The sequence below is a fragment of the Elephantulus edwardii genome, unplaced genomic scaffold (genome assembly GCF_000299155.1).
Source record: "Elephantulus edwardii isolate Elephantulus edwardi_28Jun2011 unplaced genomic scaffold, EleEdw1.0 scaffold00026, whole genome shotgun sequence".
NCBI classification, from domain to species: domain Eukaryota; kingdom Metazoa; phylum Chordata; class Mammalia; order Macroscelidea; family Macroscelididae; genus Elephantulus; species Elephantulus edwardii.
In genome coordinates, this window is record NW_006399776.1 from 5,198,390 (window position 1) to 5,212,331 (window position 13,942).

Consider the following 13,942-nt stretch of genomic DNA (forward strand, 5'->3'; position numbering starts at 1 on the left):
TTCAAAATAGTCATCTTATGATTAACATTAAAAACATCCCTATTTTACCAGAAGACTTGACTTTATAATTCTAAATGAAATGAAGACGGAATGAAATGGATTTAAAATTAACTTGCCATAAAAAAAAGAAGAGAAAAATTTGCTGACTGATTCAATGTCCTTCACTTTGGTATTCCATGGTACCCATACTACCTCTCCCTATGCTTGAAACACCAACCAAAAACTCTTATTTTTTCTAGATGGATCTCTTTGCACAAGTGTTATCTATCACATTCCTTGGATTTCAGATTTAAACAGTGCTGTAACTACCAATAAGGAACCCTGATGGCACAGTCAGTTTACAGTTCAGTCCACAGAAACTTCAAAGTCTCAAGTAGTTTTTTTGCTGGGAGGGAAGAATTAGGGACCACTGTATGGACTGGAAGTCTTCTTAATTTCTTGAGTAAGAGGGGCACCGTGTGTTCAGAAAAGGATCACATCTTAAGAGAGGATGAGGGAACCCAGCACCACAAGTGAGGTAACACATTTAACATGATCAGAATTTCATAGTAGTAATTTCTTAACTGGGATCAGCACCCTACCCCCTTTCTCCATCATTATTCCTTGCATCCTAAAGTCAAGGATCAGAGTTCCACGACACAGATGCCTACAGAGAAAGGAGGTGAGATTCAATTTTCCCACGCAGCCTGGCTTCCGCTTGAGGACAAGTAAGTTCATTTCCCTGCAGAACTTGATGAGGCTCCAGAGCTACCTAATTTAGCCATAATGGGTGCAAGTGTAGGCATCACCTTGCTCTCATGGCCTTCCTGGTCATTCCCTGTTAAGTTCGTTTTGTGTCCAACTGACCCAATTTTGGTAGCCACAGGTGCCAAACAAGGCATTACCTTCAGACTCTGACCATCTGAATCACTGGAAGGATTAGCTACTTTTAAGCCTAAAGGTGCCAACTTTGGCATAGGCCTCCACAAAGTATCTGTGCTGCTGTTCTCCAGGCCAGTCTTCATACGTAGGATAGGGGGTGAAGACACACTTTCAGGTTCTGTAGGGAATTTAGATGTATTCTTCCCTCCATTACTGGCTTTCCTGTGGGTAAGAAGCGTATCCTTTACCTCAGAGTCAATAACAATCTTTAGCACATCGGTTTCAGAGGCTGGGTCAGTAAGCTGTTTTTCACTCTCAGACAGGTCATCATCTTCCAAATGCAAAAGGAGTGGACTAATAGGGTCACTTCCTCCTTGTACATCAGGCAACTCTTTCAAATCAGTTCCCAAGTGATCAACCTGGAAAGTTCCTCTGTTCCCAGGAGGAAGCTTACTGATAAAAGCCCGCCGAGCATCCCCTGGGAACTCTGTACCTACAGTGCTGGGTAGTTCAGCCAGGCCCACAGAGTCATCGTTTAGTTGTTGATTAAGAAAAGCAATCTCATTGAGAAGTGAAGTTAGTCTCTCATCAGTGTCATCCTCATCTTCCATGTTAGTGAGCAGTTCACTGGGATCCAGTGCTGCTTCTTCTATAGCAGAGGCCACCTTTCTCAGTTCCATCTCTATGCTTGAGTCTTTGAGATCTTTCATCTTCAATTTATGAAATGGGGACACTTTTGCTTTCAGTCTCTCTCCTCTTGAGTCACTCTCTTTCCATTTATACTGGATCCCTCTTAGATCACTAGAAATCTTTTTGGGCAAGCGCTCTTGTGCTTCCTGAACAGCATTAACATCAATTATTTGTGGAAAACTAGAATCTTGATTTGCCAAAAAAACCTGTGCTGGATTCAGTTCCATTCTGCCACCTCTATGGGTGCCTCTAGAAGAGCTTCTACCTGAATCTTCAAAGCAATCCTCTTCATTTCTGACTCGTTCTTTCAGGTGATCAGGTGCTTTGCTATCAGGAAGTTCATGCGGATATTTGCTGCCACTCATATCTACCAAACCTTCCTCTGTGGCCAATGATGTCACATTAACAATCCTTGGCATCATAAATAAGTCATCATTGTCTGGGGAGAGAAAAAAAAAAGGTTAAGAAATCTCTCTCCCTCGATCACATTCAACAACTACGTCATTGAATGACAACCTCACTGAGGCTGTAATTAAAATTCATCAGTTCACGTTCATCAAAAAGATTAAGGGCCTAATGCCACACACAGACACACATGTCAAGTAAAACCTAATAAAAAAATTCTGTTTTTCCACTATTAATAAATATCTACTTAATCATTTTATAGAACTAGCTCCTAAATAAATTATCAGAAAGCAGAAATAATCTTTATTCTGTCCATTCAATTAATAGCTACTCTAAAATGGAAATGAAGACCTAGATGCACCACTGTAAGAAAAAGGGCTACTTCTTCATATTGGGCTTAGATAGACAAAGTACTGCTGGATGGCAACGGTCACAAAGCAGGAGCTAAGTCTGGTATGGATATTTTAAAGCCTCTTGGTGGTGCAACAGTTCTGAGTTTCAACACTAACCTAAAGGTTGTTGGTTTGAATACAAGCAGCAGGGCTGAAGAAAAAAAAAACCCACCCCAAAACCAAACAACAACAAAAAGCAAATAAAAACACACACACAAAAACCCCAAAATCCAATAAACCAAACAGAGTTGATAATTTGTTTCTGTGAGCATTAAAGCTAAAAAAATCCTATGGAACAGTTCTATAACATAGGACATAAGAACACTCGACAGAACAGTTCTGTTCTATTCCATACCATATAAGGTCATCATGAGTCAGGATCAATTTGACAGCAACAGATTTGGTTTTTAAGGATTTACCCTTTAACAGAAATTGATGTCTGAAGTGAAATCACCAGCTTCCCTTTCAAATAAACCAAACTTACTGCTATCCCCCAAACAGAGTGGTCGTCCAAATGAATCAGGCTGGAAACACAGAGTGTAATATTTCTTAAGTATAACATAAAACTGATTTACCAACATTTAAGACAATGACCATTCAATACCTTCCTTTCACTTTGGTACTTTTCTCCTCCCCCCCATTTATAAAAAACTGCAATTCACATAATAGTTTCCAACATCAGCTAAAAACAAACCAATCAATATTCTAGTTTCTTAAAAAGACTGTCATATCCTATCAAGATGAATACAAAGGAAGCAGTTCTTTATCATCAATCATTTTCAAACGCTTTCTCTTCAACTACCCATAGAAGTGAACACTTTTGGCATACCTGATTGAGTCACAGAACTGCTGGAAGCTTGAGGTTTTATATCTGCTTCTAAGAGAGCAGGGGAAACAGTTACGACTGGTCCCGAGAACAGAGGACCTTTTAAGGTGAGCAGTTGTCCTTGTGGAGTCATCACGAGGTTGGAAGAGGTGTGCTGTATATTAGAGGGCGAGGTATTTTCTGTAAGAGAGATGAAAAGTTAGTTAAAGATAAAGGATCTTCAACTAGGGCGAATGTGACCCAACAATCTAAGAGATATCTTTAAGGCTAAATTCTGACTTAAAAGGCTAAAGGTAAAACTGAATTTTGTGTGAAGGAACCTCAACTTGTAAATGACTTTTTGAACCTCTTGGTACCAGCAGCCAGGAAATCAACAGATGAATTTATACTGGGAAAGTCGGCTGTCAGGGACCTCTCCAAAGTTCTAAAAAGTAACAGTGTCAGTCTGGAGACTAAGGTGTGCCTGATCAAGGCCATGGTCTTTGAAATTACTTGCTATGTGTCAGAAAGCTGGACAATGACTAGGGATGATAGGAGAATTGATGCCTTTGAGCTGTAGTGCTGGAAGAGAGTACTGAATATACCATGGACTGCCAGAACAAACAGGTTCACCCTGGAGAGGGTAAAACCAGGCTGTTCCTTGGAGGCAAGAATTCTGAAGTTTCACCTGACATACTTTGGGCACATTTCAAGGAGGGACCAGTCCTTAGAGAGGGAGATCATACTTGGAAGCATGTAGCGACAGCACAAGAGAGGAAGATCCTTCATGGCATGGATTAATTCCATGATTGGGGTAATGAGGGTAGGTGTGTCAGAGCCATTAAGACTGGCACAGGACAGAGCAGGTTTCAGGACTATTGTACATAGGTTGGCTATGAGTCGCAAATGACTCAACAGCACATAACAAAACAACAATGGTTGCCTGCCCCACAGTTATACAATTTCAGCCAATATAGCAAGATGTTGTACAACTACCCCAAACAACTGAAACTGTGACAGTAAATGAGGATGTAGTAGAATGAAAGCATATGTAATTTTATCTCTAAATTACTTTCCAATAGCTCTAACACATTAAAATTAATTTTATCAAGTTAAAATTTTTTATTTTTTTAAAAGTGTCTAAACCTCAGTCTTCCTATCTATGAAACAAGGTCACTAGGCCAAACTGATGTTAAAATTCTTTCTTAGCACAAAAACATGAAAAAAATGTTCAAAATCCCTAGCGCTAAGAGAGATGCAAATCAAAACAACTATGAGATATCCTCTCATCCCAGTCAGAATAGCAAAATCTAACAGAACAGCAAACACCAAATGCTGGCAAAATTGCAGAGAAATTGGAACCCTTATTCACTGTTGATGGGAGTGTAAAATGGTGCAACCACTGTGGAAGGCAGTGTGGCATTTTCTCAAAAAGTTACAAATAGAAATACCATTTGACCCAGCAATTCCACCACTGGGAATTTACCCTAAAGGAACCATAACCGCCACCCAAGCAGATATATGCACAGCCATGTTTATTGCTGCTTTGTACCCAACAGCAAAGAGTTGGAAATAACCCAAGTGCCCATCAACAAATGAATGGAGGGAAAGGCTGTGGTATATCCACACAATGGAATACTACGCTGCATTGGAAAACAAGGAATTCATGAAATATACAAAATGGGTGGCCCTGGAGGAAATTAAGCTGAGTAAAATATCTCAGTCACAAAAGGACAAAAATTTATAGATAGTGCCACTGTTGTAAAATGCAACTGACATCGGGGCTGAGGGAAGACTGAGAGAGATGGGATAAATAATGCATACTGCATTGAAACAGATGAGGGAGAGAACTGTTTAAAAGGGCTGTATCATTAAGCATTACTGTCATGGCAGGAGCCCAGAATGAAGGCTGCACAGTGGAGTAGACTTGAGGGAAGAGATTGTATAACAATGGGAAAAAATTTTCTTTTATTTTTCAAAGAGAAAAACTAAGGGGGGTGGGGTGGGGAGGGGGCAGGGAGAAAAGTGCAAAAATGAATGAATGGAAACCCTAAGTCTCTGTAAACTTTCATTAAAATTAATTTTTAAAAAAACAACAAACTCACTCATGTTTCACAGGATTTTCTGGTTCACACACTGAACGACCCAAAGCGTTTACAAAAAAATTTATTAGCCAATGTCATTAGCCTTTCACTTCCAATCCAGGATAGGAGGAAAGCAAAAATTCAGAACCATAGCAATTCATTACCAGACAATTTGGTGGAAAAAAATCCTGATTTAACAAAATTCATTACTTAAATTTTATTTTCTTCTGATCTGCATTTTAAAAAAATCATTACTTTAAAAAATGTCTCAATGTATTTGTCTCAACTAGTCCCTAACTTCAACTGATGAGAAAACTGTATAGCAATCAAGTATTAACATGTAAGTCTCAAAAGGTATTTACTTTAAAAAAAAGTGTATATTTTTATACACTTTTCTTTAAATCATTAAATCAAAACTAATATTATTGCCAAGAAAAGATGTTCTTTAGTACACTAAATGATGTTCATTCTACACTGAGAAAAACAAAAAATGCCTTCTTCCTACCTGTGGCTTGGTCTTTTTTTCTGGAAAGAATCAAAGGTTTCCCCCTCCTGTTATTTATAAACATCTGCTCTAGATCTACAGACGATGCAGATAATCTTTGTTTGTCAGTTCCAGGAGAAATATTAAGCTCATCTGATCCAATCTTCTTTTTCCTTTTCTGAGCCTCTAGTGCTTGTTGTTTGGCATATATATATTCCAGCTTCTTTAGGACTACTTCTTCTGTCTTACCTGTAAGTTGACAGGTAAATTGTCACTCTCTATGTTAATTCCTCATAATGAGAAAGAAAGTAAATAAAAATCCAGTTAATTTAAATACATCCTCAAAACCACAGAAGACAAGAATGACTGAAACCCAGAAGAAATGCTTCTCTCAATGAAGAGAGAGAAATGCTTCTTCTCACAAAGAAAACAGAACTCTGCTGAAAACTCTGGGCGCCAACCCTATGAGGTAAACGCGAGCTAAAGATCGACTGAGGACTCTTCACTAAAGCTGCTGCCATGCTTTCCACTAGTGATCATGCACCCATCTCACCTGAAAGAGATGATACTTTTCGAATCAAAATGTTACGTTTTCGAGTCAGAAGATTTTTCTGTCCTATCAATTTGTCTGCCTGATCTGTTAGTCCTTGAATTTCACTGAATGCCTAGAAGGAGAACAGTTATACGTCAATCATTTAATTCATGTCTACAAATGGATGAAGCCTAAGCAATTTCTGTAATAAAAATATTTTAACATACTAGAAAACGTTACACTAGTCACAGCAATTCTTAAAATGTCAGAAATTGTTTTTAATTAAATTCTAAGAGATACTCTGACAACTATATCTACTACTCACTGACACGGCTAAAGTTTCCAAGCCTAGGCTGTTATTCGAAAATCAGCAATATGTGAAAAAAAACCAAATTAATTAAAAAAAAAAAAGACTACATCATACCACAGAGCTCTGGTACCCTCATGGTAAGAAGCTGTCTGTAATCCCAAAACACACAGTTAAAATCCACCAGAAGAAAATAAAATTTTCTTGTATTTCTCTAATTAATCATCATTACCTACTTATGATTTTCATCATCCTGAGACTACTTATATAGATAGGGGTGATGTCTAGATTACATGGTATCTTCCTTAAAGTATTTGCTGGGCATTCACTAGTCCATATTCAAATGCTAAGTACAAGTAGCAATATTTCAATCTCTTATCTATAGAAGGAAGATATTTAGTCAAGTTCTTCTTTATTTATTATTTATACAGAACACTTACCCGTGTAAGGATGAGACTTTTTGAAACCTTGGATGAATGAAGCAATCCTAAGGTGATCTTCAATTTCTCAAAGAGATCCCTCATTTCACCACGCCGTCTCCGCTCATTGGCAGTATGTGTCCGGCGATAATAAGCAAAAGCTTCTGCTTCTTTCTGTAGTTTTTCATTCCAGTAATCAGACTTCACTTTGACAGGTACTAGTGGTACCTGCTCAAAGATTGCCTTATAAATAACTTTCATATCTACCTATTAAATATCACATATAGTAAGGGTGTAGTAAACTTCCTATCTTGCTTTTATCACACTCTTGTTAGTACCCCAAAACTCTTATGTAAATAAAATTATCTTTCTGAAGTTAAATCCATTTCACATTAATATAGTACACTAAACAATATACAGAAAGGGAGAGCGGGGGGAAAAGAGTGAGGGAAGTTTTATTCACAGATGGAAAAACTGCAGAGGTTGACAGGCAGAGAAGAGAAAAGAGGGAGAAGCAGTAGAAAGTAGAGAATGGATATTCAAGATGAAGGAAATGGGGGCGTTTTGCTAGGGTGCTATTAATGATGGTACTATACAACTGCCATTATTGTTAGAAAATGAATTGTATATGAGTGAGTGAATTAGAACTAACAAAAGAAATAGTTTGGAGAATAAAAGGTACAGTAAGAGAAAATTATCATACTGAAATATAATAAAACACTGTAAATAAACTGCATGCAATAATTAGGATATTCAATAAAACAAAAAATCTAAAGTTACTACAAAGACTGTTATATTTGGAAAATGTTCTAGGATGAATTCTTTAAAATTAAATTGTGATAGCATATATTATTATGATTCTTAAATCAAACTTCGATTTTAAAAAAGAACAAAACCTCCTTAATCATTTTGGAAATACCAGAGTAACATCTTCTTCCTCAACTCAACCCCTATAGCTTAAAGGCAGAATAATAAATGGAAAATATTTTAGTAACTGAATACCCTTCCATTCCTGTAAGAATAAAAAGAAAATCTGCTTAATTACACTGCCATGGTTTCAAATTCAACACATTAAGAAAACTAAAGAAAGTTTATAATTTCATTGTTCCTTGAATTGTAACCTTCATTAAAGAGTAATATTTTAGGTGGCAGAAAATTGTGAACTTAGGCGAGGAAGAATAACAACTTATTTTACATTAAATCATTGTATTGCAGCATGTTTTCAAATATGCGCATCAATTTTTATATAATTCTTATGTATTTTAATGCTTCAATTATTTTATCATCTTGGTATGAGAATTAAGAGGAGAATAAAATCTATAATAGCACTTTCATTGAGGTGGTGCAAAAAAGGTAGATTATTTTAATGTAGTGGTAAAAAATCGTAGCTAATGTTGTTTTAACTTTAAAGAAAAATGTTATTTATTTTACTGAGTAATCATCCATTAAATACATTATAAATACCTTCCGATTCTTTTCAGTTGCTTTTTCATCTGTAGGGATAGGGAGACGGCACCTAGAGGAAAAAAAGCAATTTCCAATGTCTTACTGAAATTGAGACCCTACTGATCGCCCCCCCCCCTTTTTTAAAACGAGGAATGTATGCTGTACTCACCTAAGCAAGTATTATTTAGAATTTCACTATTACCATACTCTGTGTATCTTTCTTGAACTAATTTATTTATCTTTCTGGAACTAATTTATTTAACTTAACATTACATCTGAGGTATCCTGATATAGTTCAATTGTTTTAAATCATACATATAGTTAATTAGTATATCACATAAATACTACAATACTCTTTCTCTAGTAGCAATTTAAATTGTTTTTGAATGTTCACAATAGCAAGTGCTACAATGGATAGTTCCATAGTGTCCCCTATTCAAAAACACTAGCTTTTCTACGTTATATACCTAGACATAAACTGTCTGCTAGGTGAGAGAGGCATGGGAATGTTATCTTGTAGTACATGTCAAGCTGTTCTCTAAACATGCAGTACATTAGCATTCCCATTACTCCACACTTAATAATGGTACCATCAAAAAACCATCTTGACCTATTAACATGGCATGTATTTACTGAATTATCTGTCAATGCTTTTTTAAAAAATAAAATATACAGCTTTTACTAGATTATTCTTAGTTTTATCCCTACTATTATTTATAATTATTTTTTATTACACTTTTCTATTGGTTGTTATTGTCAGCGTGCTTTTAATGTGCACTTCTCTAATTACTTGCGGGGAGTTGAGGTGGGCTAGTAGTAAGAAGATGTGCTGCAATCCCACATACACAGAGTTTCAATCCACCAGCTGTTCCACCAGAAAAGGATGGGAACCTCTACCCATGTGATTTACTATCTTTGGAAATCCGCTGGAGGGTCAGCTATGGGTCAATTTTGACTTGATGACACACAATAACAATTACTTGTGAGGGAGTTCTTGTAGTTCGTAAGGAGTCGCATTGCTAACCCAAAGGCCACATCTCTCTGGTGGTTTCAATCCAGCATTAGCTCCATTGGAGAAAGATGGGCAATATGCTCCCCTGTAATGTGCAGCCTCTAAAGAACAACTGGTGGGTTATCTATGCGTCAGTTTCAATTTGATAACAATGAGAGAGAGAGAGAGAATTACTTGTGAAGAAGCCATGGTGGGATAATATATAGTACTGGGCTGCTAACTACAACACTGTAAATTTGAACACACCAGCTGCTTCATGGAGAAAGTTGGGGAATCTCCTCCCATAAAAATTTATAGCCTGGGGACTTGAGGGAGCATTGCTGTGAGCAGGGAGTGGGCTTAATTATTTGTGAGGTTAAATATCTTGGCATGTGTTTATTTTTTATTTCCACTTCTGTGAACTGCCTGAGAATAATCATTATATAATACAGTTCTTTTGGATTGGTTTTTTTTTACTATTTTGTCACATTTTTAACATACTTAATACTTTGTCAGCTTCATATACACACATATAGAATGTTCTCTTTAAAGTCATGAGTTTGTCTTTTTCATGGTTTTCATTTTAACATGAAAATATTTTTATATTCTCTTCTTTTACAGTTTATAAACTTTTTGTTGGCTCTTCTTGGGCCTATTAACATGGCATCTCTCCATTTACTGGATTATTCTTGAGTATGCTCAATAAAATAAAATGCATATAGCTTTTGCTAGATTACTCTTAGTTTTTTTCTTTTTATTTATAATTTTTTTTTATTAGACTTTCTAGTGTTTTTGTTCAGACATTCCTCTAGGTCGTATAGCCTTGATGTTTCCACTTGCCATACAGCGGTAATTTGTGGTTGCTTTGAGGCTGAACACTGTGACACTGATGTGTCAAATGCGTTAATGGCTGGTTACCCAATGCGGACAGGGAGTGGGGTGGAGCTCCCTGATTAAAACAAGCCTGGAGGAGTGGCATCCACTTGCTTAATAGCTTAGCTCCGGAAACCCTACGAAGTTGGAGAGAGGATAAGACACCCCCAATCACTGAGGACTCTCCTTCATAGGGTCGCTATGAGTCGAAGGCACTTAACAACAACAACAACAACAACAACAACAACAGTGGTTGCTATTGTTTAGCAACTCAATTAGTCTGTTGTCATCTGTGGCTCAGATAACTGGGATTCAGAATTATTTTATATAAGGTAGAGCAGAACTGCCCATAAGGTTTCTGAGGCTGTAATCTTTACTTGTGCAGAGCCACTGGCAAATTTGAATTGCTAAACTTTCAGTTATCACTTAAGGCTCTTACCCATTCCATGACCAGGTTCCTTCAATTTTCATTTATTTATCTATATTCAACAATACTCCTGAACTTATTTATGCATTTAATTAGACTAAATTAAAAGTCTAATTATGTTTTTAAGGGATTTAAAGTCTTTAAAGCTCACTCAATATGCCAATAGTTCTAGGGTGAGTGAAATACTAAGCTTATTTCTCATTTCAGACTTTCAAAGCATCAGTGGAAATGAAAAGTTACTTCCTCAACTCAGTATTATATGTACAAATAGATAAAGCACAATGTCTGGCACAAAGAACACAATTACAATGTACTCTTTTATATCTCAGCCCCTAATCAATTTAAGAATCACAAAATACAATAAACGGCAATGAGCAAATATTCATATCCTTCATATTTTCATCTCAACTGAGCAAGTGGAATAATTTTCCTACCTCTAATCTATTAAAAAAGTAATCAAGTAATTCATACGCATTATTCCTTAAAGAGCAGCTCTTTCGGAGTAGCCTACTCACAATGGTTTTTATACCAGCTACATGTATTATCTTATTTAACACTCAAATAGTATTTTAATCCCAGAGTGTCAGGTTCCAAAAGCATTTTTTATTTTGATTTATATACTGCCTCCTAACAACAGTCATGGTAAATTAATGACTTCCTGAATTCCAGTTCTTCTTGCTCATCTTCTAACCAGAAAAATACTAGCAAGTGAATGAACCAAATCAGTTAACTCGAGTTGCTAAAGAGAACATTTAGTTTTGTTTCTGCCTTAAAAGAAGAGCAAAACAAATAAAATCCAAAGAGAAATAGGACTTACGGCTGTTTGGAAGAAAGCATATGGGCAACTGGGGTCTGTATGTGGACGTTCACGTCCTCTGAGAGCTCCTCCACAGTCTCAATATCTATGTGCTCATCATCCTCCTCAAGGTAGTCTACACAATTATTCTGAAATAAATGATTATAAGAATAATGTTTAGGGAAGTAAGCAAATTTCAATTTTTTTCAACTGGATACCTCTTTTTTTTAAGACCATTAAGAGCCAAACATAGGTCTTCTACCACAAATACGGATAATCCTAAACTTAATCTTAAAAAGTAATTATGTCAGAAAGATAACATATAATTTAAGAACCAGGAACTACACTTCAAGTCACAAGTGTATGTTAAATAGAGATCACTTAGATTGAACCGAGTCCCCAAAGGACTACAATGATGCTTAAGTATTAAACATTAAAGCTGTATGAATCTTGAGATCAACCAGCACTAAAATAAAATCTGGTAGGAAATGAGGATAAAGGGGGAAAAGTCAGGTTCTATTTAAGGTCACTGGCTAGTTAACATCGTAACAGTCACAAATCAACACATGTTAATCTATCTATTCAGGGGAGTTCTGGAAATGAGTCTTCTAAGGCTCTCAACTCCACAAAATAATAACTTTTGAAGTATTTCAGATTTGAGAAGAAGCCCAGTCTTGCTGTACTTGATTATAACAAAAAAATGAGCCAATCAGTAAGCATTTATTGAGCATCTGCCATCAAAAACTACCATTTATTTTGTATAACTGGGTATATAAAACCACACATAATTCAAAGTCTATCTTTAGACTTTTTTTGTGTGTGCATTTCACTAAGTCAGAAACACTAATATATTCTAAAATATCATCCTAAAATATCAGAGGAATATAACTCAATACAAACCACCTCAATTCTCTTATTAATTCTACGTTTAAACTTGTTGGAAAAGATTACTTACCCCTAAACTGAAGGCTCTATAAAACTGATACACACTAATAGCAAGCTCTAAACCCTTGATTATGTTTTTGTTCTCCAACATAATTTAAGTACCTTATTTTTATTAAAAGACAAAAATCTTTACTCAGTGACCCAAACAGCTACAAATAAATTCTAATGATCGGGTTCTCTATATGATTATATCCCTGACATAAAAGAACTAACTTAAATTAACTATCTTATCTACCAGCTTTGGATACACTCAATAAATTCAAGATTTTCCAAGTAACAGTATCAAGAATAATGGCAAAATATGTATTAAAACAATGCACATTAAAATTAATTTAGAAAGCAAAATAGTTGCATGAGAATCTAAATTCATAGAGTACAAATACAGTAATGTAAATAGAAGCTATACATTATTTAAACTGAAAACTTTGCCTACTGAATAGTTTTAAAGGCAAGCTTTGTAAATACTATTCATTAACTTTCACAACAGAAAATTTAGATGAGAGGTTACCTAAAACTTTCAAGCATGAAGGTATCTTAAGTGTGAGATATATATAAATAATACAAAGTAAAATTTATATTTTTCTAGATAATATAATGTCCTTACTTATGTAACTTATCTGTCAGATAAGTCTACACTGTATAATTAAGACATTTTTAAAGTTCTAGTAAGTCAGTGCCATCTACAGCAACAGTTTTGAAGTTGGATAATTTTCGGTCTAATGCTTACCCAAGGAAAGACCACAGCAAAATAATTTCTAAACTTAATGAATAAATAAAATTATTGAATACATAACATTATCTGTCCTTGGAAAATATTAAGCTACAGAGTATGCAGGAATCATTCCATTTTTAAGCTAAGGCTCCTCTTTAGAAATTAACATATGAGGTACAGAAATACCTATTGCATAGAAACATTCTTTCTCAATATTTTAGAATTTTAAATATTAACCTTTATATTTTATCTATGTAAGGCAGTGAGGTATTAGCAGAGAAGGACTCAGTAAGAGAAAAGTCAAATGAATCTCAAGGAAATGAGATCCTAAACCAACCAGCTAGCTCTGGGTTAAACTGTGCAGAAGACTTTATTATTTCTAAAGACAGACACACAGTTTAGATTTAAGGGCATCTCACATGGCAGCTGGTTATGGTCTACTTATGTTTTCTATCATCATCAACAAACTAATATAAATAATAAAATTTTACCAAAACACAGCCATTCCCATTCACTTGTATATTCGCTATGGCTACTTTCATGCAATATCAGCAATCATATAGTTGTAATAGCTACCCATGTGCCTATAAGGTCAAAAATATTTACTGTGTGGCCATTTACAGAAAAAGTCAGCCTAACGTCCTGCCCTACAGCATGTGTGACCCACATCTGTTGCTGTTGTTGACTGCCTTCGAGTCCAGCATGACTCACAGTGATCCTATGAACAAAAGGCCTGAAGGACCTCTACAACTATCAACATTTATCAAAGTTCA

General features: G+C 35.7%; 1 protein-coding gene across 2 annotated transcripts in view; it reads right to left on the bottom strand.

Annotated features, from left to right (window-relative positions):
- Nucleotides 1-434: 434 nt before the first annotated feature.
- MGA (MGA, MAX dimerization protein) overlaps nucleotides 435-13,942 on the bottom strand; it is an 81,045-nt gene continuing 67,537 nt past the window's right edge. Inside the window, exons 16-22 of one of the 2 annotated variants that reach the window (XM_006882990.1) lie at nucleotides 11,534-11,661; nucleotides 8,444-8,495; nucleotides 7,001-7,207; nucleotides 6,275-6,386; nucleotides 5,743-5,970; nucleotides 3,178-3,354; nucleotides 435-1,990 (exon numbers count right to left, since the gene is read on the bottom strand). In XM_006882990.1, the coding sequence (XP_006883052.1) occupies nucleotides 714-1,990; nucleotides 3,178-3,354; nucleotides 5,743-5,970; nucleotides 6,275-6,386; nucleotides 7,001-7,207; nucleotides 8,444-8,495; nucleotides 11,534-11,661 (2,181 nt within the window). In that variant the 3' untranslated portion in view covers nucleotides 435-713. The remainder of the gene's footprint in view (nucleotides 1,991-3,177; nucleotides 3,355-5,742; nucleotides 5,971-6,274; nucleotides 6,387-7,000; nucleotides 7,208-8,443; nucleotides 8,496-11,533; nucleotides 11,662-13,942) is intronic. The other variant, XM_006882989.1, reaches the window with a different exon arrangement.